The 27970-nt window shown below is 48.0% G+C and overlaps 1 protein-coding gene across 2 annotated transcripts in view; it reads right to left on the reverse strand.

The window, feature by feature from the left end:
- The window catches only part of GAS7 (growth arrest specific 7), a 142701-nt gene that overhangs the window by 14717 nt on the left and 100014 nt on the right, over nucleotides 1-27970 (reverse strand). For both annotated transcript variants that reach the window (XM_054978841.1, XM_054978842.1), the window contains exons 3-6: nucleotides 19708-19785; nucleotides 17913-17998; nucleotides 6690-6743; nucleotides 445-534 (exon numbers count right to left, since the gene is read on the reverse strand). In XM_054978841.1, the coding sequence (XP_054834816.1) occupies nucleotides 445-534; nucleotides 6690-6743; nucleotides 17913-17998; nucleotides 19708-19785 (308 nt within the window). The remainder of the gene's footprint in view (nucleotides 1-444; nucleotides 535-6689; nucleotides 6744-17912; nucleotides 17999-19707; nucleotides 19786-27970) is intronic.

Raw genomic sequence — 27970 nt, forward strand, 5'->3', positions numbered from 1 at the left:
CAGCTTACCTTATTCTGCAAAATAGCGAAATCTCGCGAGAAGACGCTGTTATCGCGCGAGAAGATGCGATAACAGTGTCTTCTCGGGAGATTTCGCGCGAGATTTTGCTATTTGGAGAATAAAGTAAGCTGTGTGGAAACAGCCCATCACTTGCCATCCCACGTACCATGGTTAGGGGAACAACACAGCGAACAGCGAATGGCCTTTCAATATCAGGGATCCACTGCCCTATGTCTTGCCAATGCTTGCCAATAAATTGCGGCCATTTCAACCAAACGATAAGTGTCTGTGTATCATTCAACAGGACCCCAGCTGACACATAGCACATAAGTTGCAACATTCACAACATCTTAAGATCACCTTCCAAGCTTCGATTTTAACACGTTTGGTAACAGGATGTTACATCCTGTGTAAAGCTCAACAGTGGCAATAAATAGCACTTACCCAAAAATAATCACAGTAGCTCCATTCGGAAGGTTTAAGCAACTGCTGCTCTTGTACTGCATCAGGGTGAGGAAATGTTACACAGTTTATCTGATTGCGGGGGGGAAAAAAAAGAGGAAAATGCTGGATTCACAAAGCAGCTTGAAAACTGCGATAAATGGAGTACACACAAGTCAAAGTCTGTACAAATGCCTCTTACAGCTGACATATGTGGCTGCTAAATGCAATGCTCACGGTAGCCAGGAGGTGTCATAAAACACAGAGGGAAAAGTTCCTTGGTGGGAAGTCATTCTAACATCTAGATAACGTACCCAAGCAAGCAAACACTTCTGATTATCATACCCTATAAATACGATTACTTTATTATTTGATAGACAAAACTAAGGATGAGCAGAACCCGAGAAATTTCACAAGCGTCACTGAACCTCTTTTCAATTCCTTAAAATTCTTTGGATTCTAAGTTTTCCTGAAATTCTGCTTCAGATTTAGGGCCGTGCTATTCCATTCACCCCTGCCTTGAAACTGTGCACTAATCCCAACTTTTTGCTTCCTCTGGAATTCTTCAGAATGTTTCATCCAAGGAGAAACCTCATAATTCACCTTGAATTTTTGCTTCAGCTGCAATCTGGTGGCAATGCTAAACAAAACCTTTTTGGTCCTTGGGCATCACCAAGCATCCTTCGGGAAAACAATGAGATTTCACAATGGGGGGGGGGGACACACTGCCAAACTGAAGCTACTGAACCTAACGGAGAGTGAGTAGCTGATCAGTAATGAATGTCAGATCAGGTGCATGCTGCCCCAAGCCCCTTTGCATTCAGGTTATATTTCAAATCCCTACATTCTACTCTGGTAAACACATTCCTGCTACTGAAACCAACTGGAAGCCACCTGTCTGTTCCATGTGAAACTCCAGAATCACTAATATGAAAGCATTAAATGCCCTTTGCAGTGCACATTGAACCCTAAGATTCCCAACACCAGAGCCTAAGACAGTACATGAAAGCTGCCTCGACCTCGAAACATACACAGACCCACACAAAACAGCTGCTTTGCTTAACTGCCCAAGCACATAAAATTTAGAATGCCCAAGTGCAACTTCACAAATGTTGGAGTCATGCCCATCTCTAAAGATAAGTAACTTCTGTGGAGGATTTTTTTGGTATGCATGATGGTCCTTAAGTGACAGGACAGGCACTTTGAGAGATGCTACATTTTGCACCTATTTTCTTTAACGCATGGCTGAAAGCTACACCTTCATGGATCTTTCATTTACTGAATAACTGAATTCACGAAGCCCACCTGAAAGCATTTATTTGCATTCACAATCCACCCAATTCCTTCATCTCTGAACCAGCAGAAATGTATCAAAACACATGTCCAAAATTGAGATGCCTCATCCATTCAAAGAGATTAGAAGGTTTGGGCTGAGACTGAGAGAGTAGAAAAGAGCAAAATTTGTGGTAGGGTATGAGCTTTTGTATCTGGTCTCTGAAGAAGTGAGCTGTGACTCACGAAAGCCCATACCCTACCACAAATTTGGTTAGTCTTAGAGCCAAACTACAAGTGACGTCTTATACAGGTTGGACACTTGTCAGCTTCCCTCAAGTTTTGATGGGAAATGTAGGCGCCCTGGTTTTACAGCTTGGCTCTCCATTACAGCTGCAAGACCAGGATGCCTACATTTCCCATCAAAACTTGAGGGAAGCCGACTAGTGTCCAACCTGTGTAAGACGTCACTTGTAGTTTGGCTCTTATAGGTGCTCCTGGACTCTTGCTCTTTTCTACTGCTACAGACAGACTAACACAGCTACCCATCTTGGGCTGAGAGAAATGAGGAGCCATGAATTCTGGTGCAACCTCCCCAAACAAAGAGAGCAATCCAAAAGATCTGTTGACATGAATTTGATGTTGTCTCTGGGAATGCACACAGCTCCATGAAGAGGCTTTAATCAATAATTAAATATCTCCTGATGGGGATAGGGGGTAGGATGAAAAAAGTACTTATGAACAATTATTTTAATCTGCCAGTCTACAAAGGAACTGGAATATGTTTGTGCATTCCAACTATATGATGAAAAATAAATAGATAAAAATGTACAGATCATTTCTTCTGTGGTGCAATGGAAGCAATCACCTCTTTAACAGTACTAATGCCTACCTTGTTGCAGTAGCTTGTTAAACACAGAGATTCAATAAGGAGAGTGGAAAGTGTCATATTTCCTTCTGTTGGGAAAGAGGTGGAGCCTGTTTCACTCATTTTTAAATGAAAGGGATTTCCTCTAGTAGTGGAGCTGAGAAAATTTTTTGGATGGGGTGGGGGGACTACATGCTTTTAAATAAAAGTAAAAGATTTTTTTTAAAAAAAACTGTTCTTGATGTGAAAAAAGAGAAGAGTATGTTATCTGAAATGGATGCTAATCAGTAGGTATTTGCAAGAATCACACTAAAACGTACACAACTTTATTGTAACTGCACTGTTCAGGCAGGTAGGTCTAGTCCTGAATCTCTGAAAAGCATCTTCATGCAGTCTGACAAATGCCACAACAGAAAAATTAAGATTGCAAGGAATGCTAATGGAGGACAGCAAAGTTGCTCATGTTTAACGGCATCATGCTGAATGTGTATGTAAGGGAGGGGTGGATAGTAAGGGAGAGAGTGAACTTGCTTGAAACTAAAATGGCAATATCAAAGAATGAATGTTTCAGTTTAGAACAGGGTCAGCACAGACAAGCTAACCACAGATGTCATTTAATCTTGCCCTAAGGGACAACACTGCAATGCTGAGAGCTGCGGTCATTGAGTCTACCAGTTCCCCACACGGCTTCAAGAAAGGCTGAATTATTTTGTTTACAGTAGTGTTATTAACACTTGCTGGCACATGAAGGGTGCTGCTGTGAAATGGTTTGTTATTTGCCTACCGTAAGGATTGGGGCACTTCTAGGTTATTCAAAAAAACCCGCTAAATGACCATTTCTGCGTGGGTTACTTGCCTCAGGTTCAATGCTCTGGGGGTGTGGGTTTTTTTCCTGCTTCCCCACAGCATCGTGGTGTGTTTGTGCATCTCCAGAGGTTTCCTCAAGTTTTATCTAATCTTTCTCAAATCCGCTTTACTACGAAGTTTTAGAAAGGACTGTAGTAAGCCATGACAGCTATTATATTGGTGCTGGCTGGGGGGGGGGGGGTTCAGATTTTCTGACCAACATGGCAGCTATTTTCCATGACCCCTGTCCCTGCAGCAGCCATTTCCTCCCCCTGCATTATGGGCACAGCAGGTCCTCGAATTCCTAGGTTTCATTTTTTAAAAAGCAAGTATTTAGTCCCCTTCCTTTTCCCCTTAAATGTCCACAAGGAAAGGGACTAGAGGCTTGCTTTTTTAAAAAATGAAAGCTGGGATTTCAGAGAAACTGCTACACTTTTCAGTACAACTGTATATCAATACAACAATATTCTAGTGCTGATTTTTTAAAAAATATCAAGCCTTGGTGGCACAGTGGAAAGGAAATGGCCACAGGTAGGAGACTGAAGCAGGGAAACCTGCCATATGCAAGCCCCACTGTTGCTGCAATTTATCTGCAGCAACACCAGCAACAGGGACACCACAAAGTCCTTCCCTGTATGGAAGCCACCATTCTCTTAGCACTAAGTGCCAACAGCGCCCCCTGATGAAAGAGGAGGAGATACAGATGAATATAGCTACATTCTGGATGGATTTTTTAAAAAAAATCTGGCATCTTATATGGTGCAGCAAGGAAGTGGTAGAAGAATAAGAGTAATTCACCTGGGGGGTGGTAAGGGAAGGGAATAGCCTTGCTTATGTTCACGATCCATTTTGCTTGCTTAAATGACTAGCTAAGCACTTCCCCCTTTTAAAAATGTGTACTATGCAACCACTAGTATCTTAATACTGGAAAATGTTAAACATTTCTTTTGAAGAGCATAGAACATGGCACCCAGCTTGGGATGAAAGTTTTGGGTTACTGAGTACTCATGGTATCATAGGCATGGACGAGTGTGTGCTGATAATGTTCTGTTCAGCACCCCCAGGTGCAATGATTTTGCTTGCTGTTGAAGGTGTTCTTTTCCATCTCTACTAGCTTTATCTATTTGAATACAGACGAATCATGACTCTACCAAGACAGAAGTGCTTGCAAGAGGAAACCTTCTGGATTCTGTTAAACAAGTTAGCATCTCCTAAGTGAATTTAAAACGGCCCTTGAAATTCTTCAGACATGCTGATGCTCTTTTGAATTTCAAGAGACCATAGACACTTACAACATATTGAACAAACATGAAACATGCATTTGAGGTATCCATCAGAAATGCAACAGTCTTCCATTGGAGGAAAGTAGTGGGTGAGAATGTAAGCATTTGTGATGCTAAAGAACTATTCTATTCTGTCTTGTAGGGAGAGTCAAGCTGTGCTGACATCAGCTAGTATGACTGCCAAAAAGGACTTTGTGGGTCAGCTCACTACATCTGAATCAGCTTCCCACTTGGGTAAGCAGGATCAGGTGAGAAGTGCCTATGTCACTAACAGACCCCCCGAAGAAGTAAAACACTGGTACAGGTACCCAGCTCACCCAACTAAGAGACTGAGAGCCAAACTACAAGCGACGTCTTACACAGGTTGGACACTAGTCGGCTTCCCCCAAGTTTTGATGGGAAATGTAGGCATCCTGGTCTTGCAGCTGTAATGGAGAGCCAAGCTGTAAAACCAGGGCGCCTACATTTCCCATCAAAACTTGAGGGAAGCTGACAAGTGTCCAACCTGTGTAAGGCGTCACTTGTAGTTTGGCTCTGATTCAACCATCACAGCTGCCTTACTCCACCCTTGCTGACTTTTCTGCTAATGTGGTTTCTCCACCTTTTCTTGACAGACTTTTCTGCTAATGCCATGCAACGAAGTAGTGTTTAGTTCCGCTATAATGTAAATGCCCCTTGGCCTAAGACAAAGACCCTGAAAACATTTCTTCTATTACTGCACTTAAAACAATTTGGCAGCAGCCAGAAAACACTGAAAACCGACAGAGCTTCCACTTCTCTTCTTCTGACTATCCCTGAATGAGCAGGGTTATCATCACAGTTGGATCCTCCTTACAAAATCCGTTGTTCTAGCCTACCCTCACAGCTGGGTCACCCTTCAGTGATCCACGCATGAGATGACCACCACCCCACCCAATTGCTGAATGTTCGTATCCCACAATTCATTACCACAATATAAGTTATTTCCAAGAAACCGGTGCTAAAACACTGAAGACACTCAAATGACATGTCAAACAAGGGGGGGAAAAACTGAATGGAAGGAATCACTGAGAATCAACCCTGTTAAGGAAAAAACACACACTAATCGTCACTTCATCATATTAGAGTCCCCTGATGCTCTCCCTCCCTGTGTTCCAGTTCATGCCGAGATATGTCATGTTGTTGCAACAAATTCCTTTCCACTGCTGTAGCTAGCAAAAGAGAAAATCTCACACTTCCACAGGGAAATGCTTCCTCTTTCTTAAAACGCTGTAATCAAATCTTCAGCTAACTATGGGGCCAGATGACTGATCTAACCAGTCCAAGTTTCTGAGCCATAATGATGGGGAGGAATAAGTTGAAGCGTAATAAAACAATCCAGAGATTTGCCAGAATTCAAATCCTTTACATCTCATCTTCTCCTACTGAGAAATAACTAACATTTTAACTACTTCAGCCAAAGGTGACTTAATGGGGCAGCTTTTCAAAAACTGTTATTAGGGAACAGTTTTTCCTTCAGTCAGGAGGAGGCAAATCTATAAAGGAAACCAACCTTCAAAGGGAGGTTTTATAAAACCTCGGTGTCAGTTTTTATCATGGTGTACACTGCCCACGGGAACACTCCATTCTTAAAATGACTTTGTTGGCTTTTAATTGCTCAGGCTATCCAGAAGCAACTTTGAACAAAAGGAAACACTGCCTGCAAGTGTAATTTTAAAATCACAGCAGAAAGAAGTGCCTCCCACCCTCTCTCACATTCTGACATTTCTTTCCTGTCTCTCTGTAACAGCTCTTTGCTAGCTTCATCCTTTTAAAAATGGCTTCATTGCAGCTATTGCTGTAGAAAGCAAGCCCTGTGTTTACATCTGGAAAACATGAGGCAGACCCCTGCACACGGATTTCCCCCCACTCCGCTCTCTTGCCCTGCAGTGCTACTTGTTCTGGTGACTGGGTCACCATGACAACCAGAAGGGTGATCATCACTGTGGGGTTCTGCTTACCGTGAAGGTGGTCTCCTTATTCTGCTTCCGAGTAGGTGAGGGGGACCCAGGACTCTGAGGAGAGAGGCAAGAGGCATCGTCAAAACTGCACTCCACATCTGACATGGTATGTCTTTGGAGGGGGGGGGGGATTCAGTGCTGTATGCAAGTCAAATCTGAGGAGATTCCCCTTCTGCTTTGCCTTGTAGCTTAGCTTCTTTCCATGTCCACAGCTGAACTCTTGCACGGGAGACTCCTGCACTGTGCTCACGAAGCAGCACACGAGCTATGTACAGCAAGATAATTCATCCGAAACATGGTGACACCTCCCCTTCCAATCAGTGCCTAGCTTAGGAATTAACCCTTCAGCTGCATGCCAACTCTGGAGCAGGGCTTTTTAGTACTTAGTTACCCAAAACTCCATTTCTACTTCAGTTTCCTTTGCTGTAAGTTTAGATTACATTTAGACACATCCTATTGAATATTCTGCTTCTCTTTTAAAAGTCTAGCCTGTTTTTAAAAGTCTAGCCATAAGCAGCAAGAAGGAAGTTCTCTATACATTTGCTCTCTGCAGTGATGCTGTACCACACACTGCAGGTGTTCCCAACGCTTCCTTCCAACTCCATCTCCAAATTATGGAAAGCAATGCAAACAACCATCTGTATTAGAATGACAGCAATGGAGTAACCAAAATCAAAAAGCATAGTGCACGGTATTTTACAAAGGTTTTACATCTGTTCTAAGTGTACAGCTGGGAGGTTTTTCTGTAGCTCCTGTGCAGCAACAACAGCTTGATGGAGCATTTTCTATTGCATTGTTCACTGCAGCATGCTTATTTTTGAGGATTTTGTAGTTCTTACTATGATGCACCTCTCCACAGAGGAAGACATATGCATACCATGTTGCACATCAATATATATATATATATATATAAAAGCCATCTCTGACTTTATTAAACAATTTAGGGTTGCCATCTCCTGTTGGGAATTTCCTGGAGATTTGGGGGTGGACACTGGGAAGGGCAGGGTTTGAGGAGGGGAGGGACCTTGGCTGGGTATAATGCCATATCTTCCATGGCAGCCATTTTCTCTAGGAGAACTGATCCTTGACACCTGGAGATCAGATATAACTCCAAGAGCTCTCCAGACACCAGCTGGAGGTTGGGAACCCTATTAAACATATAAATGAATCTCCTAAGTCTCTAAATAACTCTTATTTAAGGTACTTTATTTAGGCAACTATACTACTGGGCAGTTTGTTCCTACAGTTAGGATCTCTTCCAAGGATCCAGCCTATATTTATGAGACTATAACCGGAAACCATAGCATCCATCTCTCTTTCTCTGTCCATCCACTATGGATTTTCCAACATATTGTCCATTTTCAATTTTTCCCTTAAAGGACCCTCTTGTAGACCCTGAATCTAAAAACTGACCTGATTTCATAAGGGGTTCTGATACCACCCCGATGGGGCAAGGGGTGCGTATGTGTGTGTCATTTGTTAAAATTACTTGCAAGTAGTCTATAACAGACATACATCCAAAATAACAGATTGGCACTGGTCCAGCAATACAACAAAAATTGTCCTCTACCTCAAGGAGGGGAAACTATGTAATCAGGTAGTTAAATAACTAAGCATTCTCTACAAAGGATTCTTTCTTGTAGTTCACCTCAGAACATGATCTTGAGGCAAGATATAGAACAGAATTCTTCCTGCTTCTCTTCCACACAGTGCACTTTCATACTAATTGAACTACAAAGTTCAGTAGCAAACCTCAAGTATTTGAGAATGGTCAGGTCTTGCTAGTTGGCACTGTTCAGCTACAACTTAAATCCCCTGCATCTTTTTTCTTATGTCAGATAAACAGGGCATATTGCATTCTCCAGGTTACCCAGCTCCATTTTTCTCAGGTGTCCTACTAAGCTGTATCCTTCACTCTCCACATTTAACATAAAAGAACACATATCTTAAGCTTACCATATAAAATCATAAATTTAGAAGTAACAGAACCTGTATATTGGTCTTACCATCCAGTAGACTGAAAAAAAACCCCTAGCAATTCCAACCCGTGCAACAGTTATATCCAGAGTACTATAAACGGGTCGAGGCAGACTCATGCAAGAGGAGCCTACAAGGCAAGGAATATCCAAGTAGTGCTAGCAAATGAGACGTCTGCACACTACAGGAGAAACATTATAAGCCTTAATTAATGTGGTTTAGGGAACAAAGAGTGGGAAAGTCAACCCCCTCACCCATTCACACAGTAGTGTGCATCCATGTCACTGTGAACCACTTGTAGAAGCTGAACCCTGTCAATCAACTGCCTTCTCAGGGCCAAGCTAGAAGTGACAAATGACACTTGAACGGCAAGTGAACAGACTCACGTGTATTCCTCCCTGTTCACTTGTGCTCCACTTGATCACTACGTGGAGCGCAAGTGGAGCGCAAGTGAACAGGCAGGAATACACGTGAGTGTGTTCACTTGCCGTTCAAGTGTCATTCCTCACTTGCAGCTTAGCTCTCAATCTGAAAGTTGAGAAGCTTTCAGAAGGCCATTCTCCCATGGGCTCATTTTTTCCAGTGACTCCTGCTGCCAAGCCCACCCACACATTGATTTTAGAAGGGGTGGAGTCTGGATGCAAAGTCCACGAGGAGGTGATACTTCTCCCACAAAAATCTCTAGAGTTACTACATTACAAGCTGTCAAATCTAGTGTTTAACACAGTATTTTTAGAATTTTCCACATAACAGGCTATTTCGGCTAAAAGCCTCTCTATTTAAAACAAAGCTATCATGTGAGAGAATTCTGCTTCCTCGGAGGAAGTGTTTTGACCTCCCTTCCCCCATAACATTACCTGGAAAAAAGAAGGGGAAAAGAACAAGTTGCTACAAGTTACATGTTCCACAGTGCTGTTATGCAAAAGAGAGGGGTAGGAGATGCCCAAAGCAGAACTTCGTGTTTTGATTAATCTACTTTCTTTTCTCCCATTGCAATTCCTTTTGCGTATCTCACTTCAAAGGCCCCAAATTTCAACTATTTCTGTCTTTTTTCCTAAGAAAAGGAAAACACTAGTCTGAACAGTGTTAAGAGTTCACACTGTGCTATTAGAATCTAATTCTCTCAGCCACAAGTGACATCTTGTGGGTGGGGGAAGCAGCACTGCTAAGAAGAGTGCAAAACTCTGAGCAGGGAATAGAAGAAATAGCCAGCAGACCTTTTTAAAACCAATGTTCTCATATAAGACTTGCTGATCCTAAAAAGGCTCAGTGGATAGCAAGTGATGGCAACTTTCGCTCACCTACCAAACATATAATGAATGTGCATCTATTTACTTATACCTTGTCTTTCTCCTCAGTGAATCTCAAAGCCATTTACCTCATTCTCCTCTTTCCCATTTTATCCTCACAACAACCCTGCATGGTAGGTTAGGCCAACAGTGTGAGATGGACCCAAAGTCACCAGCAATCTCCATGGCAGAGCACAGATTCAAACCTGTATCTCCCAGATCCTAGTCTGATGCTATGCTTGGCTCCCTGACATTTTAAAGTTTTCTGAATGAGTTGCAAAGTTATTCTAAAGGCATGCATACATATTGTTTGATGCACCAGCAACTAGAAGACCATGTGGTACAGTGGCTAGTGCATTGCATCTGGACATGCAAAGCTCAGGTTCAAGCACCAGCTCAGCTAGGAAGCCATCTTGGGAAGGTCATTTGTTATTAGTCTTAACTACTCCATAGCCTTCTTTTGAATTCCTGGGATAAAAACTGAAGTAAATTATGGGTTGGATCCCATGATCTGTCAGTGGAAGGTGCTGAGGGTCACTGATCTTCCTGGCTTTCCTCTCCCTCATCGGCAGCTGTTCCTGATCTTCAAAAGTTTATTGCTATGATCTCAGAATCTGCATGGAGTATTACCAATGCAGGTCAGGAGGCTGTGTGAGGAGGGGAAAGACGTGAAATGGCTCCTTCCTGCTTCTTTCTAGAGCAGATCTCCACCAACAGAAGAGGAAGAACAGAGTAATTTTTCCCCTTTCTCCCTCTCCATGGCAACCTCCTGACCCACATGGTTATTACTCTAGGCGGGTCCTGGGACTCCATGAATAAACTTTCTGAATTGTGCTGAAGTAGTAGTGGTAAGAAAATTGTGTTTGTGGTATTTGCTTTGCAATGGATGTTTCACACATGCAAGTGATAAACATGCCTGTCTGAACGCTTAAGAACATTTTAGTGCCAAAATGCATAATTTTGGAATGTTGCTGTTAACACCGTACATAAAATGGAAAACATTTGCTTCATTATTTTGTGAAAAGTCACACACGTTCTAGTTAATATAGCTTTTTTATTTAATTTGAAAGCATATGAAATACAAAAGAAAATTGAAGCCTCGTTTGAAAAATTAGTTTACACGAGGCATTCAAATTCGAGGAACTGGGGGAAAGCAGTATCAAATTAACAGCAACAGGGTAAGATAACACAGATTTCACTGGAGTTGTGTTTATCATTTAGAAAATAGCACTTTAAATTAACTGCATTTTATTCAACAGGCACGTAGGACTGAATAGAAATGCCACTATATTATTCAGTGGTTCTTCATATTTCAGTTCTATCCATTACACCTTATATTTTCAGACGTGTTACAGCGCTCTTGTCCGGAGTGGGCCTCACCCACCCCGGACTGGGCCCTTCCCCCCGAGCCGACGGACCCTCAGAGGGCCCGTTGCCAGCCTCCCGGCCCCCACCAAGCACCCCCACTCACCCAGAGGCCCGCGGCCGCGGGCCCGGAGAGGACGGGCGCCTCGGGTTCCCCCGGCGCACCAACGCCGAGCCTGCCGCGGCCGCCGGAGCAGCAGGGCCTCCGGCCGCCATTACGGCCGGAGCGGCCGGGCTCGCCGCCGCCGCCGCCGCCGCCGGGACGGCCAGGCCCGCCAACGCCGCAGGCGACACAGGAGCAGCTGGGCCTGCCGCCGCCGCCGCCGCCACCGGGTCCGCTGCCACGGGCGCCGCCGCCGAGGCTCGCGGCGGGGAGGAAGCCGAAGGCGGGCCGGCCGCCCGGCGCGGCGACGACGACAGAGTGGGAGGAGGGAGGCGGCCGCGGGGAGAAACCAGCACAGTCACCGCCGCGACCGCCTCGCGCCACACCCCAGGGCCGGGCGCGGCTGAACGCCGGCAGGGGGAGGGCTCTGCCAGGTCAGAGGAGGGGAGGAACGCCCAGCGAGCCGTCCCCGCGCTGGGTTGGCTGGACGGGTCTTGGGAGGGCTCCTCAGTCTGAAAGGCCACTGGGGATTGGTGAAGGGTGAGAGAGGGGAGAAACGGGCACAGAGGCAACAGCAGGGGCGGAGGGGGTGATGGAAAGGTGTCTAGCCCAACTAGGTGAAGGCAGCCAGGTGTCGGGACCGGGGAGGGGCGATTCGGGGAAGGGGATTGGTGGAGAGGCAGGAGGCAGAACCAGGAGGGACTATAAGAGGGAAGCTCCCGATGACGCCGGGGAGGAGAAAGCTGGTTGGAAGGTTGGTCAGAGAGAGAGTGCGAGAGATTTCCAAGGCAGCAGGTAGGAGGCAGAGGCTGGTGCTCAAACCACTGCCCCTACCAAGTCTGAGGCAGAGGGAGCTCCCTCAACCGCCCCCTGGTGGCAGCCCAGAGGACGGCAGGACGAGGGGAGGACGCGGCCGGCGGGGCGGGGCCTCACAAACTGGTGGAGAATGCAGGCACTAGCAGCCCCGTGAGGCCCCCGCGCCCGCACCTCCCCACCCCAGCTGGTTGGAGCAGCTCCCGGCCCCAAGACGCGGCCTACCGCTGGCTGAAGCCCACCACGGACGAGGGCCGGAGGATAGCCGACCAGGTGGTGCTCGAGCAGTTACTGCAGGTGATCCCCGCTCGGGCCCGGAACTGGGTGGCTTACAACAAGCCCGCCACCCTGAAGGAAGCCACCACGTTGTGGGAAAACGTGATGGCCGTGGAGTCCCGGGAGCCCGTGAAGCAGGACCCTCGCCTCGGTAACGAAGGGAGCCGTAACGCGGGCGAAAAGGGAGGGCGAGCCCGACCAGGCCCTCGGCCGCCTGCTCCCGGACACCTGGGGCGGATGACCGGAGGACCCCCAGCCGGGCCCCGGCTGGCCCTCCCACCACCCGTCACCCCCACTGCAACCAAACCCAGCGGCCCCGCCCGGGAGACGGGAGACAAAGGACCGTGCTTCACGTGCGGGCAACGGGGACACTGGAAGAGGGAATGCCCCCTGATGGAGTGCGACCTGGGATGGGACACGGCCCTGCCCGCGACGAGTCGGGCCCCCCGGCCCCCTCCCATGCTCGTCCTGGTTTCGGTGATGGGGAGGAAGTTGACGGCACTCCTAGACAGCGGAAGCTCCGTGTCAATGATCCGCTCCCACCTGCTGCCCCCGGACCTGCCGGTGGTCCGCCAGGCCGTCATCGCCTGCGTTCACAATCACGTGGAAGAGTGCCCGGTTGTCCTGGCTCCCGTGACGTACCGTGGGCAGACGTGCGAGACGCCCTTGGCCCGGGTGCAGGCCTTACCCTACCCGGTCTTGCTGGGGAGGGACTCCCCCCACTTCCATCCCGCCATGAAGACGGCCCTCCCCCCCGACCGGGAGGAAGCTGGAGAGGTCCTGGCCGGAGAGGATGAGGAAGACGACGCGGAGCGCCCGGGGGGGAGCGGAGCCGGGGATGCCCCGGCCCAACTCCGCCAGGGATGGGGAGCAGAACCCCGGTTCGCCACCGATCAAGCAGAGGATCCCTCACTGGAGGACCTACGCCGGATGACCGCAGTAAGTGAGGGCCGGGTCCTTGACCCCCGCCGGGCAGGGCGGCTACCGCGGGTCGTCCGTGCAGGGGGGCGTTGGTACCGCTTAGTCAAAGGGAGCCAGGGTGAAGTGTCCCAGCTGTTGGTTCCGGCTGCCCACCGCCCGGAGGTCCTCCAGGCTGCCCACGACCATCCGTGGGGGGGCCATCAGGGCGCCCGAGCTACGGTGGCCCGGATCGAGGCCCACTTCTTCTGGCCAGGGCTAACCAAAGAGGTCAAGCGCTACTGCCAGGCCTGCCCGCTTTGCCAACGACAAGCCACCCGCCGGCCAGCCCGGGCCCCACTGGCCCCGTTGCCCATCATTGAGGAACCCTTCGCCAGGATTGCTATGGACTTCGTCGGTCCCCTGCCCCGGACCCCGCGAGGGGCCCGTTATATCCTGGTCCTGATGGACTATGCCACCCGGTACCCTGAGGCCATTCCCCTCCGGGACATGAAGGCCCCAGGGGTCGCCCGGGTGTTGCTACGGTTCTTCTCCCAAGTGGGGTTGCCCCGGGAGTTGCTGTCGGACTGCGGGAAACCCTTCACGGCCCAGCTCACCAGACACCTATGCCGAACACTACACGTCCGACAGATTTTTACCAGTATCTACCACCCTCAGACTGACGGGCTGGTAGAGAGGTTCAACCAGACCCGGTGGCCTCCCCCGAAGGGCGTCCCGCCCCCGAGTACGTCCGGGATCTTCAGGCCCGTCTCGAGGCGTGTCGGGCCGCCGCCCGTGAGCACCTCCGCGAGGCCCAGCGGTCCCAGAAGGCCTACTACGACCGGGGAGCCAGGGCTCGAACATTTCAGGTGGGAGAGAAGGTCCTAGTCCACCACCGGGTCATGGGCCCGGGCCCAGGGGCCCCGTGGCGTGGACCCTACCCCATCACTAAGGTGCGGGGGCCCCTGTCGTACGAAGTCCAGTGTGGGCCCAGTCCCCGGCATCGGAAGAGGCTGCATGTCAATGATCTAAAGGCCTGGCACGAGGCGGAGACACTCCAATGCAACCTATCTCCGGACCCCCTTGAACTTCCCGCTGGCGAGTTGCCATGGACCCCAAGCGGACCCACCGGAGAGGAGCCAATCTTAGACCCAGGCCTCCAGGAGGACCAACTGGCCCAGGCGAGGGCGGTGGTCCGCCGGCACCCCGGCCTTTTCTCCTGCCGGCCGGGCCGAACCGCGGTGCTGGTCCACCACATACCCACCCCCCCCCCCCGGGCAGGTGGCGCGAGCCCCCTGGAGACCCTTGCCCTTAAAACGGTGGGAGATCGTGGCCAAGGAAGTAGAGGACATGCTCCGTCTCGACGTGATTGAGCCCTCCCGCAGCGCGTGGCGGAGCCCCATTGTGCTGGTGGGGAAACCGGATGGCTCCGTCCGCTTCTGCGTGGACTACCGGCAAGTCAACGCCATTGCCACCTTTGACGCCTACCCCATGCCCCGGGCCGACGTGCTGATCGATCAACTGGGAACGGCCCGTTACCTGTCAGCTCTGGACCTCACGAAGGGGTACTGGCAGATACCCATGGCAGCTGAGGATCGGGAGAAGACGGCCTTTGCGACCCCCCATGGCTTGTTCCAGTTCAAAGTCATGCCCTTCGGCTTGCATGGGGCGGCCGCCACCTTCCAGCGCCTCGTGGATCACGTGCTGGCCCATTGCCAAGGGTTCGCCCGGGCCTACATAGATGATATCATCATCTTTAGTCCAGACTGGCCGTCGCACCTGCAGCACCTGAACATGGTCCTGGCGGCATTGGCCGGGGCCGGCCTACGAGTCAACCCCCGCAAAAGCCGGATTGGGTTCCAGGAGCTCACATACCTGGGGTTCCAAGTGGGCCACGGGGTCCTCCGACCCATGCCCGATAAGGTCACCACGCTGGAGCAGAGCCCCCGCCCTCGAACGAAACGCCAGATGCGGCGCTTCCTGGGGCTGGTGGGCTACTACGGCAAGTTCATACCCCACTTCGCCAGCCGAGCCAGCCCCCTGTCCGACTGCCTGCGTAAGGACCAGCCCGCCACGATTCGCTGGAACCCCGACCGGCTCCAGGCCTTCGAAGCTTTACGCGGAGCCCTGTCTGGGGCCCCCGTGTTACGGAACCCGGACTTTGAGCGACCCTTCCTCGTCCAGACGGACGCCTCCGATGTGGGGCTGGGGGCGGTCCTATCCCAGGAGGTCGACGGCCAGGAACACCCCGTGTTGTTTATCAGCCGGAAGCTGCAACCCGCGGAGGTCAAGTACACTACCGTCGAGAAGGAGGCCCTGGCGGTGAAATGGGCAGTAGGCGCACTCCAGTTCTACCTGTCCAACAACCACTTTACCCTGGTCATGGACCACGCCCCCCTGCTGTGGATGGCCCGCATGAAGGACCACAACCCACGGGTTCTCAGATGGTACCTCTCTCTGCTCCCTTTCAGCTTTCAGCTGCGGCACCGGCCAGGTCGACTCCATGCCAATGCGGACTACATGTCACGGATCCCGGAACAGCAGATGGACCAGGAAGCGCCGGACCCCAGGGGGGGGGTGTGTCCGGAGTGGGCCTCACCCACCCCGGACTGGGCCCTTCCCCCCGAGCCGACGGACCCTCAGAGGGCCCGTTGCCAGCCTCCCGGCCCCCACCAAGCACCCCCACTCACCCAGAGGCCCGCGGCCGCGGGCCCGGAGAGGACGGGCGCCTCGGGTTCCCCCGGCGCACCAACGCCGAGCCTGCCGCGGCCGCCGGAGCAGCAGGGCCTCCGGCCGCCATTACGGCCGGAGCGGCCGGGCTCGCCGCCGCCGCCGCCGGGACGGCCAGGCCCGCCAACGCCGCAGGCGACGCAGGAGCAGCTGGGCCTGCCGCCGCCGCCGCCGCCACCGGGTCCGCCGCCACGGGCGCCGCCGCCGAGGCTCGCGGCGGGGAGGAAGCCGAAGGCGGGCCGGCCGCCCGGCGCGGCGATGACGACAGAGTGGGAGGAGGGAGGCGGCCGCGGGGAGAAACCAGCACAGTCACCGCCGCGACCGCCTCGCGCCACACCCCAGGGCCGGGCGCGGCTGAACGCCGGCAGGGGGAGGGCTCTGCCAGGTCAGAGGAGGGGAGGAACGCCCAGCGAGCCGTCCCCGCGCTGGGTTGGCTGGACGGGTCTTGGGAGGGCTCCTCAGTCTGAAAGGCCACTGGGGATTGGTGAAGGGTGGGAGAGGGGAGAAACGGGCACAGAGGCAACAGCAGGGGCGGAGGGGGTGATGGAAAGGTGTCTAGCCCAACTAGGTGAAGGCAGCCAGGTGTCGGGACCGGGGAGGGGCGATTCGGGGAAGGGGATTGGTGGAGAGGCAGGAGGCAGAACCAGGAGGGACTATAAGAGGGAAGCTCCCGATGACGCCGGGGAGGAGAAAGCTGGTTGGAAGGTTGGTCAGAGAGAGAGTGCGAGAGATTTCCAAGGCAGCAGGTAGGAGGCAGAGGCTGGTGCTCAAACCACTGCCCCTACCAAGTCTGAGGCAGAGGGAGCTCCCTCAACCGCCCCCTGGTGGCAGCCCAGAGGACGGCAGGACGAGGGGAGGACGCGGCCGGCGGGGCGGGGCCTCACAGCTCTGAAACAATGAAGTCCACTGCAGAAGTGTTTAAAAACACATCTGTCAGCTACTATGAATATTGCGTTACAGTTTGGAAATGCTACTGGCAAAGACCAAGTCAGGATGACTTCTGAGGACTGAGGAAACACAGTTGTCACCACGTTATCCAATAGGCTACAATGCAAGCTTCACAAATGCTGGGAAGATAATTTATCCTTTGCCGTTCTCACTATATTGAGTGATGAGAATATAAAACACTAATGGAACTTTTAGAAAGTTCTGATCTAAAAGTCTACCCAGTGCAAAGAACTTTACGCTAGAGAACTTTAAGTCACTTGTTTGGTAGCACTATTTCAGCATGCTGCAAGGGTTGGAGACGAGGAGAACTTTTCATTTTAATCATGAGAGAATGTGGAATTTATTGCTGCAAGATGAATCGTATTTTGTAAAAATCCTAGAATGAATCTTAAAAAACTGCCTAAAGAACAGAGACTCATAACGTAAAAGGATGCTCAATGAAATTGTTACTAGAAAAGGAACTAATTCCAATCAGTCCTTTAAATGGAAAGTGATTAGTACATCGCTTGATCAGACAGCAGAACTCCACACTAGAAAACTATCACAGATGCTTCAAGGTGATCAGAATTAATAAGAACATCCCCGAAATAAAAGTAGCAAACAGAGAGAGAAACAGAGAATACAAGGGTCTTACACGCTTCAGAGCACAAACTGAGTTATCATTAAATTAAAACTGGCACAAACTGAGTTATCATTAAATTAAAACTGAAGAGAGAAAAGCACTTTCCAATGCTTCCTTCTCATTGGAAGTATCTATCAGTGGTATGTCTAAATAAATTTAGAGAACAGACTTTCTCAGCATCCAAGAACATTCTCTGTGCTTACCTGAGGGTCACTGCTGACTTTGCGGAGACTCATGTGGCTAGGTTCTAGTTGAGACACCAAGGCTCCTGGTATGTGATAACCATTCACTGTAAAAAAAGAGACACATGGCTTATGATGTAGAGGGTGTATAGCTAAATAGTGGAAGAAAATGGATTTACAGCATCTGCAGCTTTCTGTCAACGTAAAGAAGTTTAACCTGGCATGCCTCAAGAGGTGTTAATGCATATTCCAAACCACTACACCACAAATCCAGGAAGTCTGAAATAAACACACACTACAGATTACCACAATACCAACTGCATAAATATAAAGAGGCGATAATCTTCACATGAGTGCACCAGTTAAAGAGTGGCTATTGGGACGAATCATTTATTGTAAAAGCTCAAGCCTGGGTGAAATTGTAGGAAGGTTAAGGCAAGCCCACACAAAGGAACCACTCCTAAACATACACTGATTTATTTACGTTGCACCTGTCAAGAACTGTTTATATTTCTGTTTCCTTGGCTGATCTCTTCCACTCTCTCCGGTCATGGTAAAGCTCCTTCTTTACTTGCATTGGGGCTTGATGCTTGGCTGGCCTATTCTCTTATCTAAATTTTCCACACAATTTCAAGACCTCTCAAATAACATACAGAAGCCCGTGCCAGAGATTGGTTTAGTCACAATTTGATGGGGGGGGGGGGGGATCTTTATATATATGAAACGTGACCGTTGCCACATTTGTTGATTTTGTATATAAAGTACAGTCTTCTCTCTCCCCCCACCCCCTCAACCTGGTGTGGGTTGTGTCTGCCTTCCTCATAGATTTTAGGGCACCATCTCCTAATAAATATCATGCCATGGTGCCACTTTTAAGAGAACGGAATTGCTTACAAGAAGGCCGGGTAAATGGTGGTTCTTGGAAGCATCAGAGGCAAAGCATTCGTCTTAAGTCCCCTTCCGCTCCTCTTTAATGGCATATGGTTTTCCTCACTGTTCTTTGTATACTCTCAAGTATTTTATAACTCCTGCAATTTGGAGGACAGAGCTAGCTTTGGGAAAGTGAGATGTGCTCCAAGTCTCATTCCGGCACCCTGATGCTCTCTATTACCAAACACGTCTCACTGCTAAAAACTGCTTAAGGTCTCAAAGGAACAGCACTGTGGCTATAAACATTCTGTTCACAGCCAAGAGACAGTTCACAGAAGCAAGAAAAAATTCAAACCAATCCTTCATTGGCTGTATCTCTGCTGAGGACTTGACATGCTCTAGCCTGCCAGCACCACTTCCATGACAAGGTGATTGAAGAGTCACAGCTACTCTTTCACTTCGTAGAGAATTCCATACAACACAAAGTATCAAACAGTGAAAGTGTATGTGTATATATATATGGCTCAGTTCAGACGTTGTGTGAAACCATGGTTCAACTAAGCTATCTACAGAGAGTATGACTATTTGAATGTGGGCCACTTCACTAACTCTGATTAATTAGAGTCCAATAAATCAATATCTGAAGTCAAGATCTGAAGGCGGTTTACTAATCAAAGTTAGCCTTAACCCCTGTTTCATGTGATGTATGACTGCAGAAATCCTGGTGCAATTCTGGCTTGTTTGCCAACAATGCTCTCCAGTGCTACCCACAAAAGGCAACGAAACTACCATTTGTTGAGGCAATTCCGGATTAGAGTGACTACAAGCCAAACATAGTTAAGAGTTTCACATGATGTCTAAATTGAACCTATATGCACCTGCATGGGTATGTGTTTGCTGACAGGAAGTCAAAGGCACATGCCCTCCATGCTGATACACCACGTACCTGTAGGCAAGGAGTTCTTCTGTGTCACGGGGCTCTTTGGGGTCCCAGGCACGCTGCTTGGCCGTTCCCAAGTAGTCTCTGTTAAAAAAAAACAACCCATACATGTGAGTGTAGCCAGAATCACCAAGAGATACAGGCGAGTCTTCCTGCTGTTTCTTCCCATCGCTATTGGCTCCTATACATGTCAATCATCATTACATAACAGACAGTTACTCTGCTTTATAATACAGCCCCCAAACTGACAGCTCTCAGAACATGCGCAGGTGACAGATTTTGCCTCATGCTGTGTTTATACTCAGGAAGCCAGAAGCACACGCTCAGCAGCCGACTGGGGATCCCATCTAGTGCTTAAGTCTGAAGCACCTGCCATGACCGTGTTGTTGGGATCCGGAGAACGGAAACAATATGTCTGATTTATGAAATTAAAGCTGTTTGGCTATGATCTCAGCATCCTACAGTCTCATCCTCAAGAAAGGTTTTTTTGAGCCAATGATCAGCAGCAACAAATCCCTGTTTTTATATTTTGTAAGTCATCACTCCGCCCTGCAACATGGAAGTAGTGAAGAAAAGTAGGCATTGAGTATATACAGAGTGCTTTCCTCTCACCATTGAGTATTTAAAAAAAACATTATTTTACTTTATTCATACCCTACTTTTCTCCCCAATGGGGACCCAAGGTGGCTTGCATCATTCTCCTCTCCTCCATTTTATCCCCACAACAACCCTGTGAGGCAAATTAGGCTGAGAGCATCTGACTAGTACAGCAAGCTTCCACGGCAAAGTGCAGATTTGAACCTGGTTCTCCCAGATCATAGGCCAACACTCTAACCACTGCTCCGTAAGTAGTCATAAGTAACTGATTACAAGATAATCGGCACAATCCTATGCAGAGTTACTCCAGTCAAAGACTATTGAAATCAATGGGTTTAGACTGAAGTAACTTTCCACTGGATTGCACCGTAAAAAGCTGTCAGAACAGAGGCTCTTGCAATCTCTTAAGAGCATAAGAACCATTTGGTTAATCAGACCAGTGGTCCATCTAGCCCAACATACTGTTTCACAACCAGTTGCCCTGGAGAGCCATATAAGCAGGGCATACAGTAAATGCTGAGGCCTTGGCCTGCTGCTACCTCCCAGCACTGGCATTCAGAAGTTTGCTGCCTCTGTAGATGGAGACTCTACTTCTCCTCTCTTGCATGGTCCTAAAAATGCACACTGCTGCCAGTCAATGCAGGGGAGCCATCACGCAGCATGCATTAAAAGCACATTTATTTTACTGAACTCCTTTCCTTTGAAATTCAGCTGTTTTCCTCCTTCGAATTGTAATGGTCCAAGTTTAATTTACTTAGATTATTTTGACCAAAAACTACTGCTTTATTTAACTGTTTGACTTTTTTTAAAGAGACAGAGAGGTTTCACAGCTATGCCAGAAATAATACTTCATGTCACACAGTCAGAATTTGGCAAGAAAGACAGTTAAAAAGAGAATAATCACTTGCAAATTATAATCGCAGATAAGATCTCTGGCAGCAGGTGGCACTGTAACTTTGAATTAGCCTCAGACTACAGCTCCAGAGGCATTACTAAGAGAGGAACTCACTTGTCAGCTTGCAAGTGATGAATTCGGTCTCTCTCCCCCCCTTTAATTATTGCAGGGGAAAGACTATTTCAAGCATCTAGTTTTTGTTTTGAGCTGTGTGCTCAATGCAGGGAGAGCACATACAGAGCCTAGGAGTTATACTAGATCCAGCGCTGCTGCTAGAGAAGCAAAGAAATGCAGCTGCAAAAAAGGCCTTCCCTCAACACAGGCTAGCCTGGAAGATGGCCCCTTACCTTGACATGGCCGATCTGGCTGCCTGGATTCATGGCACAGTAACATTGAGCCTAGACTGCTCTAATGCACTCTACACAGGCTTCCCCTCAAAGCTGACTCAGAGTCTCCAGCTGGTGCAGAACGCTACAGCTCGTTTATTCTCAGGAGCTAGATGAAGCATGCATATCACTCCCATTCTGCAGTCACTCCATTGGCTTCCCATCAGGTACCCATCAAGGTCATGACTAGAGATGGGCACGAACCAAAATACGAACCAAAATTAAGCATGAACCAGGCTGGTTTGTGGTTTGCAAACCATGGTTCGTCAGTTCCCATTTCTGATGAACTGCCATGAACTTTTAGGCTGGTTCATTTGGTTCGTTTTTTGGTTCGTCACTGCAGACAGCCTGGTGCCAATCAATCAGTTTCCTAGGCAACAGGGGATGGACTTCCTGCAGACCTTCTGCTGACCTGGAAGTGAACTTCTGCTGGCCCATAAGTGACCTTCTGCTGGCTCGGAAGTGGTGATTTTCTGACCTGGAAGTGACATTTTCACGAACCAAATGAACCGGTTCGCAAACCAGGGGCAGGTTCGTGAAAGTTCGTGGTTTGTGGTTCATGAAATTTGACGAACCACGAACCGCATAGTTCAGTTTTTTCTGGTTCGTGCCAATCTCTAGTCTTGACTATCACATTCAAATCTCTTCATGGCCTTAGCTGTCCAACCACCTTTTCCCCTATATTCCACCATGGCAGCTTTGCTCATCTCGATAGGACCTTCTACAGATACCACCCTGCAGTTGGGCAACATCAACAGCTGCCCACACACATGCTTTCTCTGTGGTAGCCCCCACTTTATGGAACAGCCAGGAAAGATCCCACTATGCAAAACTTAAGTATGCAGGCGGGCTTTCTACCCACATGACGGAGCTGTGTCATAAGAAACAGATCAGAGAAATGATTGATAGGGGCAAGAACTATATGCTACTCTGTGGGGTACTGTCTGCTGATATAGACATGCAGGCCTAAGGAGATTCCACATTGCTAAACATGCCATGTAAATTAGTTATGCTTTGTTTCAGAAAGATTTCATCTCCGTGCTTCAGATTTATGCTCATTTTTCAAATTTTCTGCTACTATACCCTATTGTATGTTTCACTGAATGACCTAAGTGTTGTTCATTATTGTACTTTGTTCAGTAAATGTCTTAGCTGTTGATTATATTATAGTTTCCCTCACATTGTGCAATTCACCTTGGATCTCAGTGAGAAAGACAGACTACTACTACTTAGGGTTGCCCGGTCCCCTTACCCTCCTGGCGGGAGTTGGGAGGGAGACCTGGCACTTACCTGAATACTGTCCTCATGCACATGCAAAGCATGCGCGCTCCCAGCCTGCATGATGACATCACTTCTGGAAAGTGACATCATCATGCAGGCCTCATGCTGCTCCTGGAAGCGCTCCTGCACTCCGCAGTGGGCTGAATCAGGCTCGATTCGGCCCAAATTGGGCCACTGCAAAGCGCAGAAATGCTGCTGGGGCAACATGATGGAGTCTTGAGTGCTCCTGAGCTCCACAGTGGCCCAATTCAGCCTGAATTGGGCCCAATTTGGCCCAAATCAGGCTGCTGCAGCAGCACGGGAGTGCACCGCGCTGCCCAGGAAGTGTGTTCCCCACCACCTAGATAAGCAGGGGTGGCGGGTGGGAGCTGGGAATCCCCCTCTCCCAGCAGGAGACTGGTAACCCTACTACTACTACTACTACTACTACTACTACTACTACTACTACTACTACTGATAACAACAACAACAAACACTGCAAAAACCACACATCAGGCTATTCTAAAAGCTACACTGGGGGATGCTCAGGAAGCATTATATAGAGAATATGGAGAAGCCAAGGTGTGCTTGTGGGCCAAATTGCACTAACCCCGCAGGAATGAATGAACTGGAACACAAAGCTGTTTTCTTCAAGGATGAAAGAACATACAATCTCTTGGGGGGTGGCAATAATATTTGCAGATGCAAAACCTGGAGCAGATTATCCCCAGCACCTGCCAACAAAACATGACTCTGCTCCCTCTGTAAATATTCTTCATTTTCTCTGCTATTCCTAACAATTGTGCTTTCTATCCATTCCTTTTCTGCACTAGGAGACTGGTGTCCATGGCTGATTTGTGAAGCCTGCACAACCTAGTTTAGGTACTGCACTGCAGATCATCTCATGATACCGTGATAAAATTGTAATTTGTGCTCCAGTGATTTTATGTAAAACCCAAAATGCTTTGCAATGCAGAGTCTCGCTATATGACTGTGTGTGCACAGCAGTTCTTTAACTTCTGCATGCAATTCAGATGCCTTTCCTAAAAACTGTGCTTCTGTTGTAGGAAAAGTATGATCTACCCATGCTGATCTATGTTGTGTTCACACTCAGGTTACGTGTATTACCTGGGGCTTCCATTGAAAACTCCCCCCAAATCTCAGCTGGTCCAAAATGAAGCCGCTAAGCAACTGCCGGTGGCTGGAGACACGAATCATATCACCTTTGAGCTGAAAGATCTGTACCGGCTGCCCTTCTGTTTCCCAGCCCAATGCAAAGTGCTAGTTCTTCTATTTAAGGTTCTGAACAGTCAGGGGCTGGGATATGAGAAGCACCGCCTCTTTCTCTACTGTCCAGCCCACCAGTTAAGACCTGCATTCCAAACTCTATTCTCTGGTGCCCTGGCCTGCAGACGTGAAGCAGATGGCAACTAGAAACACAGTGTTTTCAGTGATTTTTAAAATTTCTGTATATTATTTATAGTCCTCCTTTCTCACTGAGACTCAAGGCAGGTGATACAGCGTGAGTCAGTACAGTCAATTTCAAAGACAGTCAATTTCAATTAACAATGTAAGAGTCTATATAAATTTGTAAAGATTTCAAATCAGTGAAAATCCAATACAGAGTTGATGAAGTGCTGAAATAGAGCATAAGCAATTCTTACACATTAAACAATATAGAAGAAACTATGCAGCAAAGTTATTTTTACAGCGACAGTTCATAGTAGTAAAGTCTATAGTCGCTATCCCTTTACTAATGCATCTCTTTGAGTCCATACTACAGCCTTCCTGAGTAAAAAACCCTCTTGAATGATTCAGTTTTGCATCATCTGGATGGGAGCTTTCCTGACCTCTTCAGGTAGGCCATTCCATAAGGTGGGGGCCACCACAGAGAGTGCACGTGAACATGCAGCTGTTAATTTTGCCCATGTGCAGGGTGGCGCCTGCAGGAGACTCTGTTCAGATGAGAGAAGCTGTCATGGAGGAACATAGGGAGAGAGGTGGTCCTGTAGGTATGATGGACCAAGGCCATGAAGAGCTTTGTATATGATAGCCAATATCTTTTGTATTGATAGTTCTTTAGGTTGTTTTTATGGATTGTACTGGGCCAGAACACATGGAGAATTTCTGCTGACAGAAAGGGAGTGGTTTTTGCTAATTTGCCCATCTTGCTGCAGACATCTGACTAGTAACTACCTCATTATGCTGTTCCTGGGAGTTCCCATCTCCTAACAGCAGCATGGGGGGCATTGGGGGCTGCAGTAGAAGGGGGCAGCTAAGAAATCACACTTTGTAGATAAAATCCTTCTAGCAGTAGAAATTTGGTTAGGATCCAAGCCACTGTGCGTATGTACGCAGATGCACTGACTCAGGTGTTTTCTGCACGGTTAATTTACAGCGATTCAGATTTCATTCTTCTTCTCTCGATCTCCAGAGTTCCACATGAGAAAAAGAGGCATGAGATTTAGAATCAAACTTTCCTTGGCTTTTCCCCCTGTGTACATAAGGCCACTTTTTTAAAGTTGCTGTTGAGTCACTGCTGATGCATCTTATATGTGTGCAGGAATCTTAATCCTGTACTGCTTCTCGCCCCCACCCTTCCCTCTCCCTGGGTGCTGATTGGTTGGCCACCTGTTGGAAACCACTCCTTCCCTCACCAGCTCCCCACACACAAACCCTTTATTTTTTTTCAAACGTGGTTGTAAATCTGCAACATCATTTCTCATATGGTTGTATTGTGAAATTACTGCAAATTCATAACCTTACAAACTGCGCCCGGAAATTACATTTTTATCATCTGACAGATACCTTGGTGTTAGGAAATGCCTGAAACAAAACCTAAGCAACTGTGAATCCCCCTCCCCCTTTTTTGGGAGTTGCAATGCTGTGACGTTTGTGCATTCTTCCCCTTTAAGCACAATGTCCATCCCATTTCCTGATGACAATTCATGTTGCCCACTGATCACATCTTGGGTTTACTTTTTTATTTCCTTTCTTTACAACTGTACTCTGTGATTTGGAAACAGGGGTGAGGGGCTTGGGTCAAGAATCCGCCTACTCCATCCCAGAGCACAGCCATGTGATGTGAGGAGGCCATTGAGAATGCTGTTTTGTTTGGGCAGCAGCATTTCAATCTTTCGCTCTGGCACAGAGGTGCTGTTTTTGCACCAAGCAGGCAATTCAAACCACACCAGAGCTATCTGCTATCGGAACAAGCATGAAAAGTATTTTGTAGGTTCCCACCAGAGCTCTGCTGCTAATTGCCTCTCCAGATTTTTTTTTTTAAATGGTGGGCACAGGACTGCCCAATCAGCAACTACAGGTAGAGGGAGGGGGTGGTGAACACACTGTGTTCCATCATTGCAATGTTATGATGCATGCACTGAATTTTTTTTTTTAAAAGAGTAGCGTCAGCTCCAGCTCCAGCTCCCACAAAAGGCAGCTTAGAATCACAGAATCATAGGATTGGAAGGGACCTCTAGGGTCATCTAGTCCTAGAGGTCCCTTCCAAACCTATGATTCTATGACTCTAAGCCGCCTAACAGACACATCTCAAAATGCCTGAAATGAAAAAGGAGACACCAAATCGCCTTGATGTCATGCAGTGCAGAATGCCAAGCCAATTCAGCATGGATCGGTGTGAATACTCAGAAGCGCTGACTTAAAGTGTGCCATGTGGAATGGGCCTCAGAAGGGTCTCTGAAGAAGTGGTATATAAATTTTCTAAATAAATATAAAGAACAAATATCCACCAGAGAAATGACATTAAGTAAAGTTCTTCCCATTTTAATTTCTGCTTAAGGCAATAGGAGCAGTACTGGATAGACAAGCAGGCAGGCACAAAGACAGACAGACAGAACAAATATCGTATTCTCTACCATGCAAACTGCTGTAATCTGTAACTGTTAAAGTCAGATTTCCATCCCAGTTAGAGTGGCTGTCATTGCATTAAATGCTGCAGGGAATGTGGTTGCACAAAGAGTGGCTGTCATTGCAGGGAATGTGGTTGCACAAATATCACAGGTTCCTAAGGATAATATTTGTGGTAGAACCTACACCATATTTTTTTAAAGAGATACGCACTAGCAAAACACTAGTATCATTTGTGAACTTTTTGCTTCTATTTCTTTAAAAAAGCAAACATATAAAAAACAGTTCTCTCTCTCCAGGGTAGAACACACACACACACACTTTTACTGTAAAACTGATAAGGTGGTTCCTTGTGCCAAGCCCAACTATGGATCCTTTTAGCCCACTACAGCCTAATTACCACTCCAGAGCCTCCATGTTTTCCACAGTCTTGTTGCTGGAGTCTAAACAGAGAGTTCCAGGGACTGAACATGGAACAAGTATATAGTGACACTACAAGTAAACTATGGCATCTGTCTAAATAAAGGGGAAAAGAATGCTCCCTCCAAAACTATATGAGAAGAAGCTACTGCAGCGTTAGCATTTATTTAGAGTTCAATATAGTGCTAAAAAGCATTACCTGGAAACACTCCAAAGGATTATTCATGTAACCCACATGATCAAGTACTTTTTTGGCTAAAGTTACACAACTTTTGTGGTGAATGGGTCAATCATGAGTCACAAATTGTGCTTGTCACCTCTCTGCCTACATTAGGAAGGTTTGTGGTCATCACGAGTAAAAAACAACAACACTGTTTTTCCTTAAATTAAATGATTCAGATAAGCAACGCCTGTAGCCCCCACCCCAAAAACACAGTAATATCCATGTAGCAACTAGGCTTGCCAACCTCCAGGTGGGACTTGGAGATCTGGAATTCCAATTGATCTTCAGGTGACCGAGGTCAGGTCCCCTGGGGAAAATGGTAGCATTGGACAGTGAACTCAGTGACATTATAACCTGCTGAGCTCTCTCTGCTCCACCAAACTCTGCCCTCTCCATGCTCCACTCCCAAAGTCTCCAGGAATTTCCCAACCTGGAGTTGGCAACCATAGTAGCAACACAACTCCAACCGCCGAAGTGTTAATTAATGAAAGAAACTGATTTTACATCAAATTGTTCAGCGTACATCTCAGCATTTTACCAACTAAAATCACCCTCACTATAATCTTCCTTGACTGCAACCATTTTCCTTCTAACCACCTAATATATCACCTTTTCAAT

The sequence above is a fragment of the Eublepharis macularius genome, chromosome 4 (assembly GCF_028583425.1).
Source record: "Eublepharis macularius isolate TG4126 chromosome 4, MPM_Emac_v1.0, whole genome shotgun sequence".
Taxonomy (NCBI): domain Eukaryota; kingdom Metazoa; phylum Chordata; class Lepidosauria; order Squamata; family Eublepharidae; genus Eublepharis; species Eublepharis macularius.